The sequence below is a fragment of the Grammomys surdaster genome, unplaced genomic scaffold (assembly GCF_004785775.1).
Source record: "Grammomys surdaster isolate TR1022 unplaced genomic scaffold, NIH_TR_1.0 145, whole genome shotgun sequence".
Classification (NCBI taxonomy): Eukaryota; Metazoa; Chordata; class Mammalia; order Rodentia; family Muridae; genus Grammomys; species Grammomys surdaster.
Genome location: NW_021604603.1, coordinates 1,394,040 through 1,421,570, shown reverse-complemented (window position 1 = coordinate 1,421,570; position 27,531 = coordinate 1,394,040). Strand labels below are relative to the sequence as shown.

General features: G+C 39.9%; 1 protein-coding gene and 1 pseudogene across 2 annotated transcripts; one reads left to right on the top strand and one right to left on the bottom strand.

Annotated features, from left to right (window-relative positions):
• Positions 1–838: 838 nt before the first annotated feature.
• Nucks1 (nuclear casein kinase and cyclin dependent kinase substrate 1) lies at positions 839–25,923 on the bottom strand. Of its 2 annotated transcripts, none has more exons than XM_028764705.1 (7): positions 25,732–25,923; positions 14,751–14,800; positions 12,169–12,274; positions 9,748–9,803; positions 5,175–5,327; positions 3,664–3,813; positions 839–2,600 (listed from the first exon to the last, which is right to left on the bottom strand). In XM_028764705.1, exons 1-7 carry the CDS (start codon positions 25,746–25,748, stop codon positions 2,401–2,403), a joined length of 732 nt encoding a protein of 243 aa, XP_028620538.1. In that variant the 5' UTR covers positions 25,749–25,923; the 3' UTR covers positions 839–2,400. The 2 variants fall into 2 exon arrangements, with proteins under 2 accessions (XP_028620538.1, XP_028620539.1); XM_028764706.1 differs by having other exon boundaries at positions 1,839–2,600; positions 3,664–3,810; positions 25,732–25,793.
• On the top strand, positions 6,293–6,780 carry LOC114618930 (annotated as a pseudogene).
• Positions 25,924–27,531: the final 1,608 nt, after the last annotated feature.

Here is a 27,531-nt window from a genome sequence, read left to right as displayed (position 1 = left end):
CATCCCATTCCTGAGCACTGCAAATTAAGACAGTGAATACATTGCCACTTCACTATAGGCACACTAGAAAGAAAAAGAGGACGGAGAGTAAGCCATGGAGGTGCCAAGGACCAGTTACTAAGAACGTATGAACATACCCTCATGTCATTATTACACCTAACTGCTGAGCACCTGTTTCCAGTTGAGTCACATTAAATGTCTTCCTGTTTGCATGCATGATTTGAAGGGAAGACCAGAGTGTTATAAACCACTAAAAAAAAGTGAAAACAAGGTCACTTAGAGCCTGTGTGCTCACTTGTGACACCATTAACCCAACCGACCTATAATTAGAAGATACATCTTCAATCTAATGAGTTGGTTTTAAAAGGGATTCTAAATAAGAAGTCCAATCAGACACACCTTTTACACAAGTAACCTAGAAGATAGTATTATTTCTCAATTATACATAGATAAAATCAGAGATGTTAGTGCAGATTATTAAAGAGACTGTTCAAAAAAATTGAGGCTTAAGTTGAAAGAGACCCTATCCACAAATTTATGAAACATAACCTAAGAAAAGCCCAAATGTCACTAGGAATGTAAGACTGAGTTATAAACCCCTAAAAGGGAGAGATGCCTAGTGGAAATGGTGAGTCTCTTCTTTCTTTAAGGACGGGTTCCTGAGCAAGCCCACCACAGCAAATAGAATAATCTGTAATACCCACTACACAGCTCACAACTATATATCCCATTACAGAATACAATAATTGAACTGCTTATGTTCAAGTTTCTATTTTTGGCCATGTTAATACTCATTTATTAGCAGTGCAGGGTTGAAATAACTCTCTGCCACTAGGTGTTTTATTTACTCATTTATTTATTTTAAAGCAGATCTAAGAATGTTCTTTAAAGTGTCTTAAAAACCAGAGTAAAAATATTTCTTAAATAACCCTTTGTCCTACGAACACCTATAAGAAAATGACATTGTCTGAGACAAACATGTCACTTAAAAAACACAAAAGCAGAATACTGAGGAAGCAAATTTAGCTTAAGTGCAGAAAAATATACAGAAATTACTCCACTAAATCTTTAATTTATTAGCATAATAGGACCCCTAATCTTTGCATCTATTGGCGAATGGGACCTGAATATGGAGGATTCAACCTATAGATCTGTCCTTGATGCTTTGCTAAAGTATCTAGACTGTTATCAATGGCACATAGGCACCCTAAAATACAGTTCACTCATCCCGTTGAGGCTCAGGCTCTTGCTTTAAAAAGAAACATGAACAGAAAGGAGGGGCAGACCAACTAAGAAGCAAGTAACTCCACAGTAAGGAAGCAGCAGGAGGAAGTGAGATTATGTCATTATCGTGTTACTATGAAGGGAAGATTTAAATATCAAAAGGAAACAACTGTTTCTATCCCAAAATAAAAATGGATGGTTCATGGGCCCTCATTTCAATTTTTTGTATTCATAAAGGATAAATCCCAATCTTTTGTATCTGCACTTCACACTAACTCCAACTTTATTTGCTTAAAACTTTAACATCATCAGCCTGTGAAGAAATGCACTGTGAGGGGTAGACTCATCTTGTCATCAAAATTCAAAGACATCTTTTTAATTTTTGATCACTGGTAAAACTTTACCCAATAACAGGATGTATTTTAAAAACTTGAATCAATGAAAACATGAATGAAATATGAAATTAAGACTGATTCTGGTGGCCTACTTAAAAAAAAAAAAAAGACTGATCAAGACAAAAGAACCACTGGCTCTGAATCTCTTTGAGAATAACAAATATACTAAGTTCAAGAAATACCACTCCCTCCACACTCAAGGAAACAGTGAGTACAGAGTTAACAATCCAGAATTCATGTTCACTTCCCAACTGCCTGACTAGTACAAATTTAGAGTCATGATTCTTTTTGACATTTACAGTTTAGACATATAAGCTCATGTTAAATGACAACTGGTCTGTCAAAAGTACAGGAAAAGAAAGAACAATTATTTAATTAAAACCTTACTATCTTTTGTTTTTGATTATTGTTCATGTTGCCATTCTCTAGCAAAAAGCAGTTTCCATAGCGTCCACCTCAATCTTATTGCTTTGCAGCCATGGCATTCCTTCCCTCCATTAAAAACACGAAGATGAAACAGTCAATCCAGTGATTAAGTGACATGGCTTTCGTGGGGGGAGGGGATTAGCAAAGAAAAGGCTATGAGACAAAATGGCAACTTAAACACGTCAGCATACAATGGTTTGAGAGAGAGAGATAGATGAAAGAGAGAAAAACATTATTCTAGACAAATGAAATAGCACTGAAAGCCCATGAGTCAAGCCACAGCCCAAAACCGTGTCCTACGGAGGTTTCCTTTTTTGTTTTGTTTTTTAATAAAACCTCTCCTCAAATATCACTTTTAATCTTCCCCTGATGCGGCCTCATCTTCAGACCCTTCATCTCCAGACTTCTCGAGTGCGGGGCTTGCAGATGTCTTCTTTTCTGGAGGGCTTTCTGCTTCCTCCTCCTCTTCTTTGGGAGAAGGAGTTTTTTCCTTTGATGTCTTTGAAGCTGTGGGGCGACCCACTTTCCCTTTGCCTTTCACTGGACTTGGCGTCACTGAAATATAGAAAGTAACAATTTGGGGAACAGAAAAAAAAATGCCTTAAAAAAAAATCAGCTACATAAACTAAAGTCTTTAAGTGTAAAAACTAATCCCATCTTACTAAAAAGGAAATACAAGAAAAGGCTCATTACTCCTAATGAGGATAACTTAACATTCTGAGCAGAAACTAGAGCTATCAAACAGGTTTTGGAGCTTCATCACCCTCTAAAGTATGGAGAGATGAGTAAAACTTTATATAACAAGAAACATATTAATTATATTTGCCAGAATAAAATTCTAAGCAAATCTAGACTTCTGATTTAAGAAACTAGCTCCAACCAAGAAAATATATGACAAAAGCTTTGAAGACCCAGGAGATAAACCTTTACTCTCAAGGGTGGTTTTGTTTTTTCGATCAGTATCCTGACAGAACAGAGGATGAGAACACAGAGCTTTCCCCAGCTGTTAGGACTATTGACCCCAGATACAGCCAATGGTCCCTGAACAGAGGAAGGAACACTGTGCCTCAAACAGTCCAGGCCCATGGACTCTTTTCATTTTTTAAAAAAAAAATAACAAATTTTTATTTTATATACAATGGTGTTTGCTTGTATTCATGTTTGTGTGAAGGTGTCAAGTTACCTAGAAATGAAATTACAGACAATTGTAAGCGGCCATGTAGGTGCTGGGAAATGAACCCAAGTCTACTGGAAGAACAGCCAATGCTCTTAAACACTGAGCTATCCCTTCAGCCCATTCTTTTTGTTTTTTTCAAGACTGTATCATTTTTAAGTATATGTATATGTGTATGCCTGTGCATGCGTGCAGCCTACGTCAGCTGGAGCCACAGCTAGCCACTCCAACATGGCTGTGGATCTGAACTTGGGTCTTCTGGAAACAGTATGAGCTCTTACTGAGCCATCTCTCCAGCCCTCAGCAGTCTTAAAGGGAGCAAAGGCACATGTGTAAGACAGAACGAACCCCTTTGGCTTTCTTGTATTTCTACGAGATACAGGACCAATGCTGAGGCAACAGTTTAGTTCTTGAAAAATGTGGTTTTCCTCTCACAGGACTCACCTGTAGCCTTTAGTCTGGGTTTGGGCATTTTCTTTTCTTTTCTCTCAGGTTTGGACTTCTTAACAATCTTTTTATTTTTCTTTTTTGAACTGCCATAATCACTATCATCGTCGTCTTCCATTAAGAAATCTTCATCGCTGCCAGAATCTTCTGAGAGGAAAGAAGAATTTCAACGTCCAACTTAAATGTACACATCCTTCCAAGTGAACAAAGGGAAAGAGTGCTGAGAATGCTGGAGGAGCGGGGCGTGGGAGCTAAGCACTACTGAGTCAGTGAGAAGGCACAGCATCAATGGTTGGAGTTGGCTTTGCCCACTGTAGAATGGGTACAGTATGGACCTTACATATGCTACATGACTGACTTATTCTAAATACTTTTTATTTTTTAAACTTATCAACAACTCTTTTGAAGAATTTGTTGAAAATGGAATGAATAAGACACAAGATCTGGTCCCAGCATCCAAGAGGCTTAAGTCAGAAGATGGCAAATTTAAAGCCAGCTCTAGCCACATAGTGAGACCAAATACGGCTGGAAATGAACAGCTCAGAGATACAGCACTTGCCTATACTCACTGTAAAGAGCCCTATGATTTTGAATCCTAGTACTAAAAGATAAAAGCCTAGAACCCTTAAATACCAAGTAGCTCTTGGTAGCTGCATCACTCTCATATATACTGTTGAAACTAACCTGAACTGATATGGCAGTTTTTTACTACCAACTGTGAATAATCAAACAAGAACACTCTATATAAAGTAGGACTTCATATAATCTGAGCAACCTGTGTGTGTGTGTGTGGGGGGGGGTTACAAGTTGAAGTGGTCTAAACCCTCTGCCAGGCTAAGATGCAAATTGTAAACACACTATCCATTATTAATGATTATTATAATATTCATTCAGTGTTCAAACACAGAATAGAAACTATGATAAATGATGGACAACCATAAACTTCTCTGATTATGTAAAAAAAAAAAGATATCAAATGTATAGTCATCACCTTTTAAAAATTCAGGACTGGATAGATCTATTGTCAAATTCTACTAAATCTTTTAAAAATGTTTTTATTTTTCACTTATATAAATATACATGTACGCAAAATCCTCTGGAAGAAAAATGGAGCTATCTCCCTATCATCATAGTTTTATCTTTTTCGTTTCCTTTTGTTTCAAGATAGGCATGTACCACTACAGATGCAGTTTTATCTTTTAACAAGTAACATCTACTTAATGTAAGGAACTGGATACAAATATTTACCTAGAAAATACTAAACCAAAGTCATAAACTACAACTGCAAAGAAGGACCAGGACTGGAGCCGCAGCTCCACTGACAGAATCTTGCCCACCACGCAGCCTTGGGTTAGAGCCCCACATCTCCATCAAACCAGGAGTGGTGGTACAGGTGCACCAGTACAGCTCCAGGCTGCCCTCAGCTACACGGTAAGTTAACAACAACGTGGGCTATAGGATAGTCCGTCTAAACCAAGGAGTAAAGGACAGTAGGCAACTTTACATACTCTCCTGGAATGGCGCCTCATCATCTTCTTCTGGCTCTTCCTCACTGCCAACATCTTCCAAGAGCATCTCTCTCTGCTTAGAAGCCGCTTTAGATGCTGCCTGTCGTTGCTGGCGTACATTTTTATGATCATCTTTTTCATCTTCACTGTCTTCTGCAATATAAAAGTTATAGTGATACAACAATCAAAGAATTCTACATCTGCAGATATAGGATATAACAGCTTATTCATTCAAAAGGAAATGAAATCTACCATTAAAAAATTCCACTTAGAGGATGAAGAGTTCAAGACCTATTTGTACTTCAGAGACTGATTTAAAAAAAAAAAACTTGGGCTGAAGAGATGACTCAGCGGTTAAGAACACTGACTGCTCTTGCAGAGGTCCTGAGTTTAATTCCCAGCAACCACATGGTGGCTCACAACCATTTGCAACAGGCATCCGATGCCACCTGCTGGTGTGTCTAAAGACAGCGGCAGTGTACTCACATACATGAAATAAATAAATCTTTAAAAAAAAAAAAAAAATCAGCCGGGCAGTGGTGGCGCACGCCTTTAATCCCAGCACTTGGGAGGCAGAGGCAGGTGGATTTCTGAGTTCGAGGCCAGCCTGGTCTACAGAGTGAGTTCCAGGACAGCCAGGACTACACAGAGAAACCCTGTCTCGGAAAAACCTAAAAAAAAAAAAAAAAAAAATCTTGAAAATATAGTGCTGGGCTGGAGAGATGGCTCAGCGGTTAAGAGCACTGACTGCACTTCCAGAGGTCCTGAGTTCAATTCTCAGCAACCACATGGTGGCTCACAACCATCTGTAATGAGATCTGATGCCCTCTTCTGGTGTGTCTGAAGACAGCAACAGTGTATTCATATATAATAAATAAATCTTTAAAAAAAAGAAAAAAGAAAATGTAGTGCTAATGTTAAAAATCAACAAGTTAAGAATGAGGCGGAGCACAGAAACTCCTTTGGAACCCACAGGCATGCATGCCAATATCTATGGTTGAGGCTTTCCTGTTCCCGCAGCAGTGGTGCTGAGTGAAGTGGGATTAGAAACTCATTTTCAAGTTTTCTCTGTAGAGCTTTGAAAAATTAAATAGTGCTTCCTAGAACCATCAAGGAGCATGTCTGTGACACTACATGTGTAGGAGATATCGAAATAGAAGTCTTCTGTGAGAGGATACCCAAAACATGCGAGAATTTCTTGGTTCTTTGTGCCACTAATTACTATAACGGCTGTGTGTTTCATAGAAATATCAAGGAGATCATGGTTCAAACAGGAGATCCAACAGGTACTGGAGAAGGAGGTAGCAGTATTGGGGCATGAAGTTTGAGGATGAATACAGTGAATACAGTGAAGCACAATGTTTAAGGTGTTCTATCTATGACTAATAACGGCCCAAATACCAATGGATCCCAGTTCTTCATTACCTATGGCAAGCAGAAACACTTGGACATGAAACATACAGTGTTTGGAAAGGTAATAGATAGTCTAGAGACTTTGGATGAATTGGAGAAGTTACCAGTAAATGAGAAGACATACAGACCTCTTAATGACATACACATTAAGGACGTAACTATTCATGCCAACCCATCTGCTCAACAGCTGTAACAGACCTAGACATACACTTGGCAAACACTTAACTGGAGCATGCCCATTGTGGTTTATCCAGTTCTGATTCTGTCAGAGACTGGTCCTTCTTTTGGTGTTTACAGTAAGAGGCTCCATGTGAGAGCCCCGCAGCGTCACTCCCCGCCCCCATATTCTGTGCCACTGCTGTTGTTCAATGTTTACTTTAAATAGAAAGCAATGTCCTTTTTTTATTAAAAAAAATGTAAAATAAATGTAATTGTGATAAAGACTTGGGTGGTCACAAAAATTACAGAGATCTACTTGCCTGTGCCATCATGCCTGGGTTAGGCATATACTTTAAAAAAAAAATGCAAAGCTGAATTATAAATTAAAAATTATGAACACAGTTCCTCTAACACTTTAAACTTATAACTGTTTAATCTTAAAATTATCAATTACATGCAAATCTATGTTTACAGATTTTAGAAGCTAAAGTCAAAAAAATACTTTGAAATAGAAGACCTTCCAATTATTTCTCTCCTAAGATATAAAACACAAAAACAATGCTAAACTAGTACTCCTTACAATGAACTGGTGACCTTTTCAATTTAGAAACAAGCAGAGAGAAATCTTTAAAACACATTTAGATGAGATAGCTAAAGATCTTGTAAACAAGCTTATAAAAATTATTCTCATATACTACAATGAATTAATGTTTCATCAACAGTTATTTAGTATGCTAAATATAAGGCAGGCTGCTAACCTACTAGTTCCAGACTAAATTTCATTCATTCATTCATTTCTTCATTTGGGTTTTTTTCAAGACAGGGTATCTCTGTATAGCCCTGGCTATCCTCAAACTCACAGATATCCACCCGCCTCTGTCTTTGGAGCCCTCGGATCAAAGGTGTGTGCCACCATGGCCAGGCAAACTAATCTTTATTTTACCAGTCTCTACTGAACAGCTCTGTCCGAAACTGTTGGACTTCCCTAATAGAGTATTAGGTTTAGGTGTCAGTTTTTCTCCTTAAAAAAAAACAAAAACAAGCAAACAAACAACAAGAAAAAACAGGGTGCTGAAGAGCTGACTATTCAAGTAAGATTTGTTGCTATTGAAGAAGACCCAGGTTCAGTTCCCAGCACCCACATGATGGCTCATAACTACCTCTACAGCTCCAGAGGATCAAACACCCTTTTCTGGTTCCTGTTGTCCCAAGACATGTACAGGTTACATAAACATACATTCAGAAGAACACTCGTACATATTACAAATAAAGACACAGTACCTTTTATTTATTCATTCTTTGAGAAAAACAGATATACAATGCATTTTGATCACATCTATCCTCCACCACTCTACTCCAACTCCCTAAAATTGGGAGTAACTCCCAACATGCACCCCTTCTAATTTTATGGTGTGCGTGCATGCGCACATGTGTGTCTAAATAAGCCAGTATTACTGTTGTCAATGTGTGAATGGGTATGAGGTCTTCCACCCGAGCATGGGCAAACTACCAGTGGTCACTTTCCAGCAGCTACTGACTGTCAAAGAGTTCCTAAGCCATGGTTGAGTTTTATGAGGCTGCTTTGTGTTTCACACACACAAACAGAATCAAGAAAAGGGACATCCAGGAGGACAAAGGAGGGGCATACTGGTCAAAATTAAAGTACCAAGAGGCAGTAAGGACTACATTTCCCAATCCTCAGGAGTTAAAACACCAACAGCAGGACTGACCAGGCTTTGCTGAGATATTTTACTTTCAATTATGCATACTTGTAAATTACGTGCATGTAAACACAATTGGCTGAGGCCTGAGATATCTCATTTCCCCAGAGGAAGAGTTACATATAGAAAGTTGTAAGCCACCAGATGTGGGTGCTGGAAACATAACTCAGGCCCTCTGCAAAACATCTCAAAATTAAAGGCCTTTTTGAGACAGGTTCTCATTATGTAACCTTGGTCGGCTTTGTACTCTGCAGCAATCTAGAATGCTGACATTTTAGGCAAATTCCACCATATCTGATTCATATTAATTCCTTTAATTCTTTATAATTTTTTTCCATATGGCTATTGTTTTTACTTAGTTTGTTATTATAATTTCTTTATTCATATACAAGTTGATTATCAGCTGGGCATGGTGGCATACACCTTTAATACCAGCAAAAAGCAGCATACAGGTAAACTAAAGGCCAGCCTGGTCTATATAATGAGTTCCAGGACAACCAGGGTCATATGTATGAGATGCTGTCTCAAACAACAAAATAAAGTATTTTTTAACTTCATTAAAAAAAAAATGTACATTGATGCTTTGTCTGCATGTATGTCCATGTGAGGGTGTTGAGCCCCCTGGAATTGGAGTTATGGACAGCAGTGACCCAACATGTGGGTACTGGAAATTGAATTTGGGTTCCCTGGAAAAGCAGCCAGTGCTTTTAACCACTGAGCCATTTCTCTGCCTCCTGCTAATAAAAGGGTTTAAATTTCAATTTTGCATAAAAATAACCTGTAGATACTTAAAAAACAAAAACAAAACAAAAACCAAAACCAAACCAGCCAACAGGATGGAGAATAAATTTTTACCTCTGTGAAAATAGACATGTTTTTATAATCCCAGTATTTGAAAGAATCTGACATATAAAACTGCTCATTAATAAATGAACTATTCCTTATAGAGAAAATCTCTTGTGTACTGTATGGATGTAACACCTGTCAATTAAAGCTGACTGGCCTGTAGCTGAGGCAGAAAATAGAAGGTGGGACATCTCACAGGAGAAGGATTGTGGGGTTGAGTCAGGTGTGGGGAGGATTGGGAATCTGAAGAAAGGTAGTCTGCCACATGGCAGAACCTAGATTAGAATGGGCTATTAATTTATGAGCTAGTCAAAAAACAAGCCAAAGCTTATAGCCAAGATGTTTGTAAATACATTTTGAGTTGTTATTCTGGGAGCTTGGGACCAGGAGGAAAACAGCCCGTTACAATTCCTTCTTCAATAAATATGGTTTACCTGCTGAATGAGAATCATCCTTCTTGGTCTTCACATCTTTTTCTTCAGAGTCTTCACTATAAGGCAAAAGAAAAAAGAAAATGCTTAAAAGTCTTAGATCAAAGGTTGAATGATCACTGTGGCTACACTTGTAATCCCAGGGTAAAGATGCTCAGACAGGAGGACTGATACCAGCTCAGACCCACCCTGGCTACATAGTGTTTTAGGCTAGCCTGCACTAAAAACAGGACCCTACACTGGGTATAGTAGTAGATGCCTTTAATCTCAGCATTTGGGAGGCAGAGACAGATAGATTTCTGTGCATTAAATGATGACCAAGTATAGAAACAAGACTTTGGCTTTAAAAAAATTAAGACCTTGTCTTGAGGGGGGAAATGCAATCAGATTTCTGATATTATTTAATTCCAGAATTAAAAAAGTATGTCGAAAAATACCCCTTTCACATAAGAAATGTTCAAACAGGTGCTGCGGAATGGAACTGCTTCAGTATTATTGTACCTTACAGGGATGCTAGAATAGGTGTAATTTTACTCATCATGGGAAAACAAACTAAGTCCCAACAACGAAAGAAAGCTTACAAATCTAACTTATGATCAAGTGTATGATTTTCTCGTTATTTCAGTGAGAAAATTCAAGAAAATGCTTAATTTTAAATAGAAATGAATAGAAAACAAAGCATTGGTTTGTAGGTTTAAGATCAACCTGAAGACTAGCCTGAGCGACTTACTGCCTAGCTTCTGACTAAAAACTAAGCAACCAAACAACAATGAAAAAAACTTAAGCCAGATATAATGACAAACTGTAAATGTTTCATATTTAGAAGAAGCATAAATGAATATAGTAATTATTTCTAAGTTGGGCTATTGAAAACTGTTTAAGAGTAGGTGGGTGATACCAGCATTCAGGAGGCAGAGGTAGGCATATCTCTTGTGAGTTCAAGGCCAGCCTAGTCTACAGAGTGAGTTCTAAGATAGCCAAGGCTACACAGAGAAACCCTGTCTCAAAACAACAACAACAACAAAACAACAAAACAGAAAACTGAGCGATTTAATATAAACTTGAGAAGATTTGTCTCCTACTGGCATAATACTATTTTCTTAAAATCACATTTCTGAAATTCTCTACTAAAAACATTAGAAGTTGAGTATATAAAAAAAAAACAAAACCTACTCAGTAAATGAATATTCAGTGATTTTAATATTCTAAGATTTTTTATTTTAAAATTAATATTTCACGTATATATGTGTTTTGCCTGCATGTGTCTGCATACCAAGTGTGCCTAGTGCTCATGGAGACCAGAAGATGGTGTTAGATCCCCTGAATCTAGGATTGAAGATAGTTGTGAGCTGTTATGTGGATGTTGAAAACAGAACAACCACCAGTGACATTGAGCCACTTCTCCAGCCTCCAAGATTTTTACAATGCTCAAGAAATATTATTTATTTACTTGAACTGCTATCTGTATGTAAGAGGAGCAGTTGGGAGTGCTATAGCCTGACTGTAAAAAGTAGAGTTTGAGTTTCCCCAAGTATAGTGTCAGAGTCTGCTATTCTAATTCCTTGGCAACTCCCTGCTTCAATGAACAAATTCTCAACCTTACAGATGTGTTGTAAGAACTGAACGACATAAAGCACAATACAACCCGACACTAATATCCTCCTGCCCCACCCACCACGTTTTCAAGTAATACACTATGAAAAGTGTGCACATTGAAAACCAGGAGGAAAACTTAATCATCCTCCTCTCAATGTAGCTATTTTACAGTTCAATTGCAATTCACATGAACACATTTCTAAAAGTAAGGGAACAGAGGTTCGGAGCACATGTAAGGTCCAGGCTCCATTGTTAACACTACAGTAAGAGAAAAGAAAATTAGGAAAAGGCAACTGTCAAACATGATTACCTGAACAAGAAAGACTTATTTTAAAAGTACAATTCAGCCGGGCGGTGGTGGCGCACGCCTTTAATCCCAGCACTTGGGAGGCAGAGGCAGGCGGATTTCTGAGTTCGAGGCCAGCCTGGTCTACCAAGTGAGTTCCAGGACAGCCAGAACTACACAGAGAAACCCTGTCTTGAAAAACCAAAAAAAAAAAAAAAAAAAAAAAAAAAAAAGTACAATTCAATAGGATATAGGATACAAAGCTTAGAACTGCACAATCTTTAGTTATGATTCTGCTATTGATCTAACTGAAGAGGACTACAGTGAAATGTCAACACCAACCTTAGATAACAAATCACAACTTAAAACTCTTTTGGCTCATGCTCTTAAGTTCCAGCAAGAAGCATTCTTGGAGCTCACTGCTGATCAATAGCTCAGACCAAATTGCTTCTGGGGAAGAGGCTGACCTCCACGCCTGAAGCACACCTCCATAATCTGAAACGGACTGCACACAGAAGCCTCACCAGTTTGATGCCTCCTACCTGTCTTCCTGTGAATTTTTTCCAGATCGCCTCTTATTTTTAGCCTCTCGGGGAGATGACCGAATCTTCTTAGCAGGAGGGCCTGAATCTCTCCCATAATCTTCATCTAAACAAGAAAAAAAAATTCAAATTCAGTTAACTGTGTTTACATGCTGAAATCAGACATTACTCCTCATGCTTTTTAAATAAATGGGAACAGATTTCCCCCCATAGTTCCTTTAAAGGGGGAGGGGAATGTGGAGAGATAGTTCGGTGGTTAAGAGCACATATGCTGTTCTTCCAGAAGACCTAGGTTTGATTCTCAGCACCCACACGGTGGCTCCCAACACTAGTTCCAGAGGATCTGCTGTCCTCTCTTTTGGCCTCTGGAGGCATCAAACATATACGTAGGCAAAACACACAAACAAAAAAGTATTTTAAAAAATTAGGGCTAGGAACATTTATTACATAACATACAGAAGGCTGAATTCTATTTCTATTATCATAATAAATAATTTAAAAAGGAAAAGCAAGATGGATCAGCAGTTAATGGCACTTGACTGTGCAAGCCCAAGCCCTGATTTAGAACCCCAGAAGTCATGGTAGAAGAACTCATTCAAAAGTTTTCCTGACTTCCACATGTGCCCACTCTTATGTACATGCATCACAAACAAGCAACACACAACTAAAAATAAATAAAATTCACACCCCCAGTCTCACCTATTTTAATTCCATTTTACATAGCGTCTAGTCTTTATATAAAACCGGTCACACATCCACACCATAGCTGTTATTTTGTAACATTCCCATTTAGTTTAGGATTTCCCCATGCTTTAACAACTTCATATTCTCTTGAAAATATAGCAGTATGGTTTTATCATAATCATCTCAAGAAAGTAAGAACCTAAAATTCTACAATATTTTTTTTCCGAGTTTCTCTCTGTATAGCACTGGTCATCCTCAAATTCAGAGATCCACCTGCCTCTGCCTGGACTGCTGGAATTAAAGGTGTGCGCCACAGTACCTGGCTTCAAATTCTACACTCTTAACACAATATTCACAATACTGTAATCAAGTAAATTACTCTAATTGAAGTATTAAATATATCACGCACTCTGGATGCTTCTAACTTTAGGAAAACACCCTACAATTTCAAAAGCCTCATAAGAAACCCTCACCATAGCTGCTGATTACTCTCAAAGCTGTTGCTCCGCTTCTTCAAGTAATGGTGAGAAATGAGGAAGTTAGCACTCCAGCAATTCTTAAATTGCTGGATTCATTATAAATTCTGTAACAGAATTTAACCATTTTTAGAATTTAATTCTAACCATTAACAGCAATACTTATTTTAATTATGTGTCTGTAGGGTATATAGAATATTGACCTGAACTCAGGTCCTTTGCTTCTTAAAAATAGCTTAAGAAAAGGAAGAGGAAGAGAAAAACAGCCTTAAGTGTGATGAGAGCAGTGTCCAAAATTCTACAGCAAGACCCTTAGCCATATTAAAAAAAAACAAAAAAACCAAACCATCACAAAAAACAACCAAACATTTACTGTTATGTGTATGGGTATGCCTGACAGGTCATATGTGTAGAAGAAAGAAGACTATTTGTAGAAGTCAGTTCTCTCCTTCCACCATGAGTATTCTGGGGAGTAGCTTCAGTTGTCAGACTGGGCATGAAGCATCTGCCTGCTGAGCCATACTGCAGTTCAACTACATTTTTAAAAGATGATGAAAGTCAAGAAGAAAAAGGTCAAAAGAGCTATACTCCAACTAAAGGACATTATCAACTCTACTTCAGTTTCCTAAGTGTAAAATGAAACAAGAGATCCCACAACAGCGATGCTCTTAAAAAAAACAAAACAAAAAAAACCCCAAAAAACAAAAAACAAACTTATTAGGGCTGGGTGTGGTGATGCACATCTTTAATTCTAGCACTCAGGAGGCAGAGGCAGGTGGACCACTGAGATCGAGGCCAGCCTGGTCTACAGAGTGAGTTCCAGAATAGCCAGGGCATAGAGAAACCTTGTCAACCCGCCCCCAACCAAAACTTTATTAAATATAAACATTTAGAACAATTTCTGGTATGTTTTAGAGACGAAATTACATATCAACTTTTTAATTCTTCTGTCTATCTTCCAAGCCTTCTCAAGGAGTACATTATCTTTATAAAGTAAAATTGAGAACACTGGCTGATCTTCCAGATGACCAGGGTTCAATTCCCAGTTTAGTTAGCAGTGGGTATTTTACACAAATAAAAACTGCATCAGTTACTGAACATTTAACCTTTGGATCCTAAAACCAGATTTAAAAAAAAAAAATCAGGTGTTCATTTCAATGATTTACAAAAAAAAGCTACAAGCCAGGCAAGTGGAACACTCCTGCCATCCAGCCACTGTGAGGCTTGAGTTCAAGGACAGCTGAGGTCATCACATAGCAGACCTTTTCTCAAAGAAAAATGGGCAAGTCCATCATTTTCTTTGACACACACTCCTGAGTAATTTTAAATAACAGAGACTACTAAAAGCATAACATCAAGTACATAAGCTGACAGCATGTCAGCACAAGTCTTGTAGAACCACATTTACAGAACAAAACATACCTGCATCATCTGATTCCTGAAACTGTGAATAATCAACGACCTTCCTATTTCTGTAGAAAGAGACAAATTCAGATTATTAAAAAAAAAAAAAGTACAGCTTCTAAAACATAAGAATGCTCATTTTAGCTTTATAAACAGAATAGTTCTTAGGCCAGGTGTAGGGTGCATGCCTTTAATTCAGTTCTTAGGAGAGAGGTGGGCAGACCCTGCCTCAAAGAACAAAAAAGTCTCAGACTTATACTACTCACTCCAGTAACAACTTAAACATTGTTCTCAAGTTTTACATTTCCCACCTCCCCCAAAAAACAACAGGCAAGTTCACCATGTGCATTCATTATATATAGACTATTATATCCACAGGTTAAATTTTTAAGTATTATTTTACCACCCCATTCCCATATATTATGTAGACATGGCTGTCCTAGAACTTGCTTTACCAGGCTATCCTCTAAGATTCTCTTTCTTCTGCCTCCCCAGTGCTGGGATTAATGATATGAGCCACAATTCATGGCTGTCATTTTATTCTTACTGTTATCTATAGAAACACTTATATGTGAAAAAAAAAACCAGATTACTGCTAGGCAAAAAACAAGCTTTTTAAGGTGTAATAGTTATAATGCTACCAAATATAACATTAAACTTTAGAAAAAAATTTTTTTTTGTCTTTTTTGTTTGTTTCTTTTTTCAAGATAGGGTTTCTCTGTGTAACACTGGCTGTCCTGGAACTCACTCTGTAGACCAGGCTGGCCTCGATCTCAAAAATCCAGCTGTCTCTGTCTCCCAAGTGCTGGGATTAAAGGTGTGCACCACCACTGCCCAGCTAAAAATTTTTTTTTACTGGTGTAGTCAAAGGATGCTTTAAAACAAAATAAATATTGTATACGTATATGGATGTTATCTATGTACCTGCATGCATACCATGTGTTTTGGTACCCATGGAGTGAGGAAGGTCTCAGATCTGGAGCTGGAGCTACAAGTGATAAGGTTGTCTAATGGTGTTTGCTTGTTTTGAGACAGGATCTCACTATGTAGCACAAAATGACTTAAACTCAGGATCTCCTGCTATAATTACAGATGTGTACTACCACACCCAACCAATGGAATTTTTCCTTCAGTTTTGTTCTATGAAAATTATGAAATCTGGAGATGATTTTGAAGTGTAGAGGAGAATGTGCACAGGTCATACATATACAGCATTTCATATAAGGAACCTGAAAGAAATGTGTTTGGATGCTTGTTATATTACAGCTAAAAAGCACCTTTTAAATGAATTTGGTCTTGTGAAGCTGGAAACTGAGAAAATCTACTACGATCAAAATTTAACATTTAAGAGGGGGATTACCTAAGTACAAGGGCATGAGACGTTCTGTTCTATCTATTCCTGGCCAAAACAAACAAAAGTCTAATCAAGATCCTACTAGGGAGCCAGAAATGGTGGCACACACCTGTCATCCCAGCCCCGGAGAAGGTCGGGAGTCTGAGGTGGACTGGGCTGGGCTACAGAAAGCCCTAGTCTCAAACTTCTATTTAAATGTCAAGGGGAACTAACTCTCCAGTTGAACAATAACTACCAGAAACGTGAGCTAATATAGAATTTCAACACAGCACAGATGACTAAACCAGAATGAATCAGTCAGAGCTCTGCCACAAACTAGTTCTATGTCCTTGAGTAAGGGATTTCCCTCACTGACCACGGCTTTTCAACTGTAAAATCAGGAATACAAACTACTCAGTTGTGAGGGTGGAGACAAAGCTGGGTGGTCGATGTGGCTCTTGGCCAGGTCCATTCCCAGCAGGTGGCCATCAACTTGTGAATCTAGCTCTAGAGACTCTTATCCACTCCTCTGGACTCCACACGCACGCACATAATTGGCAATATATATTTGTTTGTATGTATGTATGTATGTACATACATACGTACATATTTAGTTTTGAGACAGTGTCTCACTAAATACTCTTGGCCAGCTTGAACTTAAAGACCGGCCTACCTCTGGATTAAAAACATGTGCCACCACACCCAGCAAAAATAAACCTTAAAACAAAGTGTATCAAAATTGTCCCAGGAATGAGTGGTAGGTAAATAATGACTAATAAAAATCAGTTGTTATTACTTCTATCTCCTTTCTTTTATGTTAATTTATTTCCAGCATTTTCAAGGTTCCTTTTAGGTTGAGAAGAGTATTCATTTTATTTCTTAATCAGTGTCCATTCAGAAGAGGGCAACAGATCTTCTGAAACTAAAGTTATGGACAGTTGTGAGCTAGTAACATGTAGGTACTGGGAATCGAACCTGAGTCATCTGAAGTGCTCTTAACCACTGAACTACCCCTTTAGTCTCAAACAGTATTTTAGAGGCATCAATTGGATTATAGCAATTTCCATCATTTAAGTCAATGGGAGTTCCATCCAAACAAGTCTAAAAACGTTGTACTAGAAAGAATATCTCCAACATAAGGAAACACGAATGTCCCAGTTTCTGGGTGGTGGAAACAGGAGGATTATGTTGTTGTGAGTGTGTGAAGTCAGCCTTAGCTATCAAGAGAGATTTTGCTTTAGATACAAAGGAAAAAATACACTTTGGGGACCAGAGTATATATATAATTCTGCAGTAGAATGTTTTATTAGTGGCTCCCCACCCCAAATAAAATAGGGGTAGGGAATGCTTGTTTACAAGGAACTATTTGGTCTCAAACATGGGTAAGGGGGAAGTAATTTAAAGGTGACAGGATTTTTAATGTGAGGCATTGATAGTCAAATATAATCTCAGCATTTGGGAGGTAAAGGCAGGAGGATCAGGACAGCATCTTCAGCTACACAGGTGAGTTCAAAGCCATCCTGTGCTAGCTACATAAGATGCTGCCTAACACCCCCACCCAAACCAAGAGAACTTTAATTGTAATTATCAACTTCTTTCTACTAAATAGCAACAGAAAGTTGAGGGTTGGTAAAATGGGTAAAGGTAAGTGTCACCAACTCTGATGACCTGACCCCAATCCCTAGAACCAACATGGTAGAAAAGGAGAATGCCTCCCACAGTTGTCCTTCAGCCTTCACATGCCCTATGTGACATGTGCATAACATATCCACATACAGTAATTTAAAAAACAAAAAAACCCAAAAATATTGGGTTCACATGCTAGGAATTTCATTTTTGTCTGCTGTAAGAAAAAGTATTCTCTCTGAAGAATGAAAGAGTAGTATCTTAGAATTTGAAATTACCATGTTTTAAAATTATTTCACTTGGGTCTGGGCAGATAGCTCAGTGGTTAAGAGCACTGGCTTCACTTTCAGAGGCCATGATTTCAATTCTCAGCAACCACATGGTGGCTCACAACCATCTTGGAATGAGATCTGATGCCCTCTTCTGATGTGTCTAAAGACAGCTACAGTGTACTCATATACATTAAATAAATAAATAAATAAATAAATCTTAAAAAATTATTTCACTTAACATCCTTAATTCTACAATGAGAAGCTGAGGTCATGGAACTTAGCTCTCTGTTTTGTTTTGAGACTAGCTCTCACTATGTAGCTCTGACTAGTCTGGAACTCTGTAGACCAGACTGGCATTAAAGCTGTGTACACATGCCATGTGTACCACAGAATTGATAACAAGTCTCTAACAATTCTGCACATATATCGTAAATCTAAGTAGGGATAGCTGCATTAACACTGGTAATTGACTGTCAAACGCAAACCCTAATTATCAGGACTTAAACTTTATACCACACAGAGCACAGCCATTAAAAAAATTAAATCCAAGAGATTTTTAAACAATCTATAGTTGTTTACAATCACTTGTAACTCCAGTTTTAGAGGACCCAACACTCTCTTGGCACAAGACACTCAGATGGCACCCTCTTACACACACCCATTTGCTAACTTCATTCGACAGTTGGTAGTCAACATCTCATTTATCAGATGAATGAAATTCTGAAGAGCGAGGCTTTTCAATTTATAGGCCACAGACCTCTGTTACTGGGCCTGGGAATCAACTTTTTGTTAAGGGATACAAATAGCATTTTAAAAGAAAAAGAGCGAATTGACAGTAACAGAGAAAAACTGTACCCTAACATCTAAGCTCACAAAAAGCTGATTATAATTACATTTATTTCTGACTGGAATTCTACGAAAGTTCAAAAGCCACTTAGGGACAAAAGCAGACAGACTGCAGAGACACATTGGAATTTTAGGTTTTACTTTTAGAAGAAAAAGTGTTGATAACCTATGTGCACAAAGTGGTATTTGTGTGAGTAAATGCCACACATGTACAGGTGCTCAGGGAAGAGACCACAAGAAACAAAGTCTAGGTGTTAACTCCCCAAGAGCTGGTTATAGATGGCTGTGGGCAGCAGGGTCCTCTGAGCAAGTGCTCTTAATCACTGAGCTATCTCATCAACTCTTTCTCTTCTAGTTTGGCCTAAAATATGTATATTTTTGAGCCCAGGTTGGTTTGAAATTGGTGAGCTTTCTACTTTAAACCTCCTATATGCTGGGATTATAGAAGAGGACCACCAATCCTGGCTCAAGATCAAGATATATATATATATATATATATATTTTTTTTTTTTTTGGTTTTTCGAGACAGGGTTTCTCTGTGTATCCCTGGCTGTCCTGGAACTCAGAAATCCGCCTACCTCTGCCTCCCAAGTGCTGGGATTAAAAGCATGCGCCACCACCACCTGGAGATATATATATATATTTTTTTTTTTGCTTGAGAGAGCAAGAATCTTACTCTGTAGCCAAGCTGGGCTCCATAAAAATGGCTTAGAGTTTAAACACTGTTAGATGTATGCCTTTAATCCCAGCATGTGGTGGGCAGAGGCAGGTGTGGGTTCTGAGGCCAGCCTGGTCTACATAGCAAATTCCAGGACAGCCAGGGCACAAACAAATGAACAAACAAACCAACACTAGATTTTGATAGTGATAGGGAGACACATGGTAATTTTTAGCAGATTCATTGAATTCTAAATAATTTTATCCAACCTTGGAATCTTGTCAACATAATCCCAAAAGAGAACTAAGAACCACTCATGATCTCCAAGGTAGTTTACAATAAAAAAATTTCACTCGTTAGATGGATCTTCATAGGGAGCCCAAATCTGCCTCTATCTTCTTCTATTGACTAGTTCACATGTCTTACCTACTGTAATTACCATGTTTAACTCTATCTTTTCTCAGAGTATCCCTTAACATTTTGTTAACCTCATTTTTTTCCTCAAAGTAAATACTATGCTTTTGTTTTGTTGGTTGGTTTTGTTTTTCTGAGACAGTCTCTGTATTGTAACTTGTTATGCACGTAGACAAGGCTGAATTCAAACTATCTGCCTGCCTGTCTCTCCCCAGTGTAGGACCTAACCCAACCCCTAAATGCTATGGTTTAACAACTCACCCACGACAGACTTCAAGTGCCTTCCTCACACTCTAGTTGATCTCTTCCAAACAAAAGATGAAGTAAAACCTGCCCAGCAATGCCCACAAGGAAATGTAACGCTGTGGCTCATGAATGATAGAAAGGAGAGTAAATGAGGGCTAGGCCCTTGTTCTGCTAATTCTACTTTACGCTGCTAAAAACACAAACACAACTTAAGATCTCAGTTGTCTTTGTTGTGTCTCACAGTGGAGCTCACACTACAATTCTAACAACTTCCCTCATATCATCATTCCAATGTATTTTTTCTCCTTACTTCCTATCTTTCACCATCAGCCTGCCATCAGGCTCCACCTATGTCATCAAGAATAAAATAGGTCCCCTTCCCTAAAACAAAACAACATGATGACAGGTCAAAAACAAAAAGATTACATTCTGTCTGGATTTCTCCACCTTCCAAGATCCTAATGTGAAACTGAAAACCCTTGTTAAAATACAGCATTTTCACAAAATTCTTTTGCTCTAATAAACCTTTTCTGTTTCCTTTCTGTGATTCTGGGGTAGAATTTAGGGCTTCATGCATGCTAGTCAAGTACTCTAACAGAAAGCTACGTCTGTCTCATCTAAAACACCAAAAAAGGGCAAAGAATTTATTTAAATTAGTGAACTTTTAATGCATAAAATTAATTAGCTATTTCAAAGTAAAATCAGGGCTTGCCTATCATGCACAAAGCTTGGATTAAAACCTCAACAGTATATACAAATTAGGCCTGGCATCAGGGGTTTGTAATCCCAGGAGAAAGTAGAAGAATCAGAAACCCAAGGCAACCCTTGACTACACATTAAGTTATAAATCAGCTGGCTTTACATGATCCTGTCACAAACAGTAAAATCAACATTTTAAGAGCACACATTTGGGTGCAAAGGTATATATAACTCGGCAGCAGAAAACCTGACAGTATAGATGTCTTATAATTTACATCTAAAAAAATTTGTCTCATGGACTGGAGAGATGGCTTACCATTTAAAAACACCTACTGTTCTTCTAGAGGTCTTGAGTTCAGTTCCCAGCAACCACATGGTGGCTCATAACCATCTGTAATTGGATCTGACACCCTCTTCTAGTGTGTCTGAAGAGAGCAACCGTGTACTTACATACATAAAATAAATCTTTAAAAAAAATGTACAAAGCCAGGAGGGGTGGTGCATGCCTCTAATCTCAGCACTTGGAAGGCAGAGGCAGGTAGATCTTTGTTACTTTAACATCAGCCAGAGCTACTAAGTGAGTTCCAGGACAGCCAAAGTTACAGAGAAACCCCCACCTCAAAAAATAAAAATGTATAGGTCAGGAAGGCATGGTGCTGCCTGCCTTTTTTGTTGTTGTTGTTGTTTTGTTGTGTTTTGCTTTGTTTTCCGAGACAGGGTTTCTCTGTGTAGCCCTGGCTGTCCTGGAACTCACTCTGTAGACCAGGCTGGCCTCGAACTCACAAATCCGCCTGCCTCTGCCTCCCAAGTGCTGGGATTGCTGCCTGCCTTTAATCCTAACAGTTGCAACTGGCTCACCAAGCCAACCAATCTCTGGAGGAGAAGTTTAATAATTAATGCTTTTATTTTTTTTTATTTTTTATTTTTTTTTGGTTTTTCAAGACAGGGTTTCTCTGTGTAGCCCTGGCTGTCCTGGAACTCACTCTGTAGACCAGGCTGGCCTCGAACTCAGAAATCCGCCTGTCTCTGCCTCCCAAGTGCTGGGATTAAAGGCGTGTGCCACCACTGCCCGGCAATTAATGCTTTTATAAAGCAACATCTACCCCTTATTCAGTCTTTGTAAATTTATGATTTCTGTAAAACGTTTCCCTATTTTTGGCTTTTTTTTGGCTAGGTAGGCCTTGTATTTTCCATTATTTCTGCCTCAGTCTCCTAAGTGCTAGAATGTTAAGATACACTATCACATCTAGATTTATAAAATACCCCTGATGTTTTAAGAATTAAAGTCTACACGTAGGAATTTCTTTTAAAGCTATACTTGCTCATAGGCACATGTACATCTGGAAGTAAGTAAGAAAAAGATACAAGAAAACAGGCTCATCTCTAGATACACAATGGGGTACTAAATCTAAGCATGTTCTTGTATTTGTTTAAATTCTAAAGTATCTCCAATTTTCAAATTTCCCACTAAGCCAAGGATTTTGTTTGTTTGTTTGTTTGTTTTATTTTGTGAGACAGGGTTTCTCTGTGTAGACCTACAGAGATTTACCTACCTCTGCTTCCAGAGTACTGGGATTAAAGGCATTCAACACCACTGCCCAGTGAACTAGGGACTTCTTAAAACTACACAGCAAGTCTAAGTAAGACTGGTTTGAAGTTGTATAAGACCCCAGCTCAAAAGAAACAAGCAAATAGGGCTGAAGAGCTGGCTCAGCAGTTAAGAGCACACTGACTGCTCTTCCAGAGGTCCTGAGTTCATTTCCCAGCAATCACAAGGTGGCTCATAACCATCTGTAATGGGATCTGATGCCCTCTACTGGTGTATCTGAAGATAGCTACAGTGTACTCATATGCACAAAATAAATTCTTAAAAAAGGGAAAAAAAAACCCAGAAAACAAACAATACACTCATAGAGTGCCATGCCTCATAAAGTCAAGAAGTTTGGATGCCAACACTCACATAATAAATTAAGTGTCCCAGGGCATGTCCCACGTCAAAGACTGATAAGAGGACATGAGATATCTTCTTTTGGCCTCTTTACACATGTATTTATATACACACACATCTCAGAGGAAAAGTCCAGTGAGACAGCTCAGAGGCGAAAGGCACTTGTGCCAAGGTTACAGTCAATCTCCAGGACCAACAAGAACAGAGGTGACTTTCACAAGTTGTACTCTGACCTTGACCAGACAGGTGGCAGTGCATACCCACATACATACAGGAAAGTAAATGTAATTCCATTAAAAAAAAAAAAGTTTTAAAAAGTAAACAAAGACAATAAATAAGTTACAAAGAGGTCTCGGTGCTGATCTGAATGGCTTCCCACTGAGGAGAAAGTGTACTTACTACCTGGATCAAGAAACCTGGGTTACTCTGAATCTTTGCATCTTTTCTTCCTTTTTAAGTAAGGCAGGATGTCGATGTATAGCCCTGTTTAGCCAAGAACTCAGCCACCTGCTTCTGCCTCAGGTCCTGGGATTAAGGGTGTCACATTGCTGCCCAGTTCTCATCTTTTATGAGCAACAACTTTCCTTCTTTTCAAGGCTTGAGAGTCACAAAAACCCTCTGAAGCTTTTTAAAAGGTGACATACGCTATGTGCTTTAATCAACACTGGCGACATACTATTATTCATCAAGCAAAAATGAAGTGGTCACTGTGGAGGTGGAAAAATGAGCAGGACTCTGTTAACTATAAACTCTAGGTTCTGTAGGCCACTTGGATAGATGTCTACTACCATAAATTTTGCCACCTAATTTTTTAAATCCCTTTGAGAACAAAAAACCCCAAAATATCCTTTTAGGCCAGGTGCCTTTAATTCCAGCACTTGGGAAGCAGAGGCAGGCAGATCTGTTTGATGCCAGCCTCATCTACAGAGGGTGCTCCAGACAGCCCAGGCTCTTACAGAGAAACCCTGCCCCAACCCCCAAAACAAAAAATCCCTTTAGAAGACAATACTATTGTTTTGTGGAATAAGGGAGCATTTTTGAGGTGCTCCCAAGCTAGCAGGAGTTGTTTAGCATTAAAAGCACAGTGCAGGCCCACACCCTATCTGCAAGTACAGTGTGAAAGGGAAAGACAAGTTTTCATTCCAGTAATCCTTACTTAATTTAACTATCAATAGCCACCCAGTAGGACAGTGTGGTTACAAGTTAAATAGGCTGGGAGTAGTAGTGTCTCATCTTTTTGTAAGGCAGAGGCAGGCTGATCTGTGTTTCAAATCAGCCTGGTCTACAAAGTTCCACGATAGCCTCAGCTATATAGTGTGACACCCTCCCCCCAAATTAAAAAAATCTTTTTAGCAAAGAAAAAAAATAAAACCTAGGTTCTAGTTCCAACTAATGTATTATACAAGAGACCTCACTTTTATCGAGGTCTCAGTTAAGCTGCCAGCCCCACCGCACCCCACTCCCGCCCCCAAGAGTTTACCTCACTTTTTTCCTAACCCCTGGACTATGTTATGCAATTAACTTGAATCTAAGGCCTAAAATAATTGAGCTGCAGATACAAATTCTGACAAATTTGCTAAAAATCTCTTCCAAACCCAACGAAAATCTTAATAGTGTCTGTTTCCTAATCCTGAGTAAAGTATTTGGAGTTGGTGGTACAGTTTGGTTAGTTTTATGTCCCCAAAGTACTCACTATATAACCTGGAACTGTCATACTACTTCCCAAACATCAGCAAAGCTTTCACAGAAGACATGGTAATTTGGAGGTGCGGGTTGAAATAGAATGGAAAAAGCAAGCTGGTAGGTAACTCATCCTCCGCAGTTCCACCTCACGAGTGGGAGGAGTATGCAGTCCCAAACTACCACCAATAGGAGATTATCTTGTCAAGGAGACATAGTGGGGCACAGAACCGTTGCCAGATCTAAACCTCTCCTTGGTATTAGGATACTCTCTACCAAAACTTGAAATGAAGAAGAATGTATAACTGTAAAAACACTTAAGAACCAATGGCAATGGGGCTAGGTAAAAGCTCCTGTACAAGTAACATATTGACTCTGGTCTCGGTCTCTGTCTTCTCTCTCAGGCCTCAATAGATTGGACTAAACCACACCCTCCACATTCCATACAACAGCTCTGGAGGACATTAAAGGGGAGCCCACCGAGTGAGAGGAAACAGAAAACTTCTTGAAGCCATGTGAATAGAAGTCTGATCGCTAGCGGATCGTAGTCCATTTACGATTAACCTCACACGGGAAAAGAGAAGGTTACAGAAGTAGCAAGAGACGTGGACTGTGGGGTGAGGGGGAACGAGAACCACACGGGATTTGGGTCGCGCGGTTAACGCGAACGTCCCTGGAGGAAGGGCATTTATTTATAAGCGGTGGAAAGAGAAAACTTGGGGTTAAGAACTCCCAAGTGGGGAGAGGCTGTGGCCCTTATTTTTCGGGGCTCGGTGTCAAAACTCACTTTTGCCCCAAAGGGAAAAGAAAGCGTGGGTCCCGCCCAGGCCGGGCTAGGAGGCGGGGCCTGCCTCGACCCCGAGGATGGAGGCGGGGCCGGGCGGCGAGGCACAGGCAACTCGCTGGCCAAGACGCTGAGCTGCCCGCAAAATTTGGGAGGACCGGGCCCCGCGTGTTCGTCTCCGGGTCGGCCGCAGGCTCTAGCAGGGGCCAGGGTTGCGGCCTACGGTGTGCCTGGTGAGCGCAAGGCCCACGCCAGGGCCATGGCGGAGGTCCGGGCGGCCGCGGAGCCGACCTGGACCCTGCGGGGTGGAGGCGGCGGTGCGCGTCGCCGTCACCCTGCGCGCCACCGAGCACCCACGCGCAAGGGCGCGCGCGGACCCCGAGAGAAGGCCGCGCGTGGTAGTCAAGAGCACGACTCCAGGCCCGTTGCCCAGGTTCTTCGCCACTCACCCCAGCCCGTCCAGCCCGCCCCGGGCCTTAGACTCCGCACTGACCTGACAGGCCGAGACATGTTCGCTGTCGAGGCGCGACCAAGTCGAGGAGCTGAGGACCAGGACCCCCCTCCCCGCGCACTCGGCGCCCCACCCCCCCGCTCCGGCCGATGAGGCCGCTGCTGCCGAGCCCCGAGCTGCTGACTTCTCAGAGTCCGCGGCTGCTTGTTTCAGGTCCCTGGATCTGACGAGCCCCCCGCTCCCCCGTCTCTTCAAAATGGATGAATCAAACCAGCCGAAAATGCGCCAAAGCCGCGGTGCAACCAAACCCCGTAGGGTTTGTGCGCTCCGCCCAAGCACGCACGCTCATTGGTGACTTCTGGCAGATGCGCCCTAGTCATTAGTCCATTTGAATCATCACGTCTTGGAGCCCCGCCTCACTCCCCAATAGGCCCCGCCTCCTCCATGGGGTCCTGTTAGTCAAGATGCGCTGAGAACGCACGGCCGCAAAACAAAAATGGTTGCCGATTGCCCGCCCCCTGGCTTCCACGCCAGAGCTGCAGATTCGGCTTGGGTTATGTTTTGCACCCCCTACCAAATAACCTGATTTATATAAAGTTCAGCGTGGACTACGTGTTTCTGTAATGGATTTAATTTCTCTTGGCTTGGTTATTTTGCAAATCAGCTAATTGCAAGACTCGTAGGATAGGCAGCAGATTCGCTACTTAAGAGACTACTTCAGAATTGGAGGGAAATTTCTTAGGTTCAAAAATTTGACCTTAATCTTAGGAATTCTGTACTCTGGTTTCAACGTTAACCTCCCAGGGCTCAGTGACGCTGCTAAAGTTGAGAGTTATGTTCACAAGGAATAGCTTCTATCCAATCTGATCTTTGAGCGCTACTTCACACTCATTAAAATCCCAATTTCTGACATTAGCATTTCAAAGAGAAAGAGGTGAATGAATGTTGATTAGGAGAGAGAGTGGTGACAAAACACTTGCTTTAAAATTCTAAGTCCACCACTTAGTACTTGAATAGATTTCCTTCTCTGCACCTCAGTTTTATGATAAGTAGAATGGGATACAACACTACCTTATTATTAGAACTAAAGGAGCTACATTGAAAGGCCTTTAGTCCGGGCTTAAGTGCTAGATTCAGTTTTTAATAGAAGATAAAAGTAGTTTGGGGCTGCCTCAAGACTAAATGCCTAAATCAGAAGTAGAGCTCAGTATCCTTGTATTAATACCTAGGATTTACTTCATGTTATAGTTTGAATTATATGTCCCTAGGGACCCATATGCCAAAGACTTAGTACCCAGCCTGTGATAGTGTTTATGAGGCAGGACCTGGTAGAAGTTAGTACATACACCGGGCAGTGGTGGTGCACGCCTTTAATCCCAGCACTTGGGAGGCAGAGGCAGGTGGATTTCTGCCAGCCTGGTCTACAGAGTGAGTTCCAGGACAGCCAGAGACATACAGAGAAACCCTGTCTCAAAAATCCAAAGAAGAAGAAGAAGGAGAAAGAGAAGGAGAAGGAGAAGGAGAAGAAGAAGAAGAAAGGACATTAAGAGCAAGTGCTTTAACATGATGTTGGGACCTTGTCTTGACCCCTCTGTCCCTCTTTGCTTGTAGCCTGTAGCCACAATATGACCAGTTTTACTTTGCTGACATGCTTTTCACTACCATGTTCTCCCTCTCTACAGACCCAAAGCCATAGGACCAACCATCTCTTGAAACTGTAGAAAAATAAATCCATTCTTATAAGTTGGTATTTCAAGTCATAGGGATAGAAAACAGACTTCATTACATTGTAAATCGGCTTCAATACATGCCAGAGCCAGTGTTCCACTTGAAGAGTGGGGA

Excerpts from the sequence above, each read along its gene's own strand:
- Nucks1 (XM_028764705.1), bottom strand. Across the intron at positions 12,275-14,750 it reads TCAGGAATCAGATGATGCAG|ATGAAGATTATGGGAGAGAT; the intron begins GTATGTTTTGTT and ends TTTCTTGTTTAG. Across the intron at positions 9,804-12,168 it reads AAAAATTCACAGGAAGACAG|TGAAGACTCTGAAGAAAAAG; the intron begins GTAGGAGGCATC and ends TTTGCCTTATAG.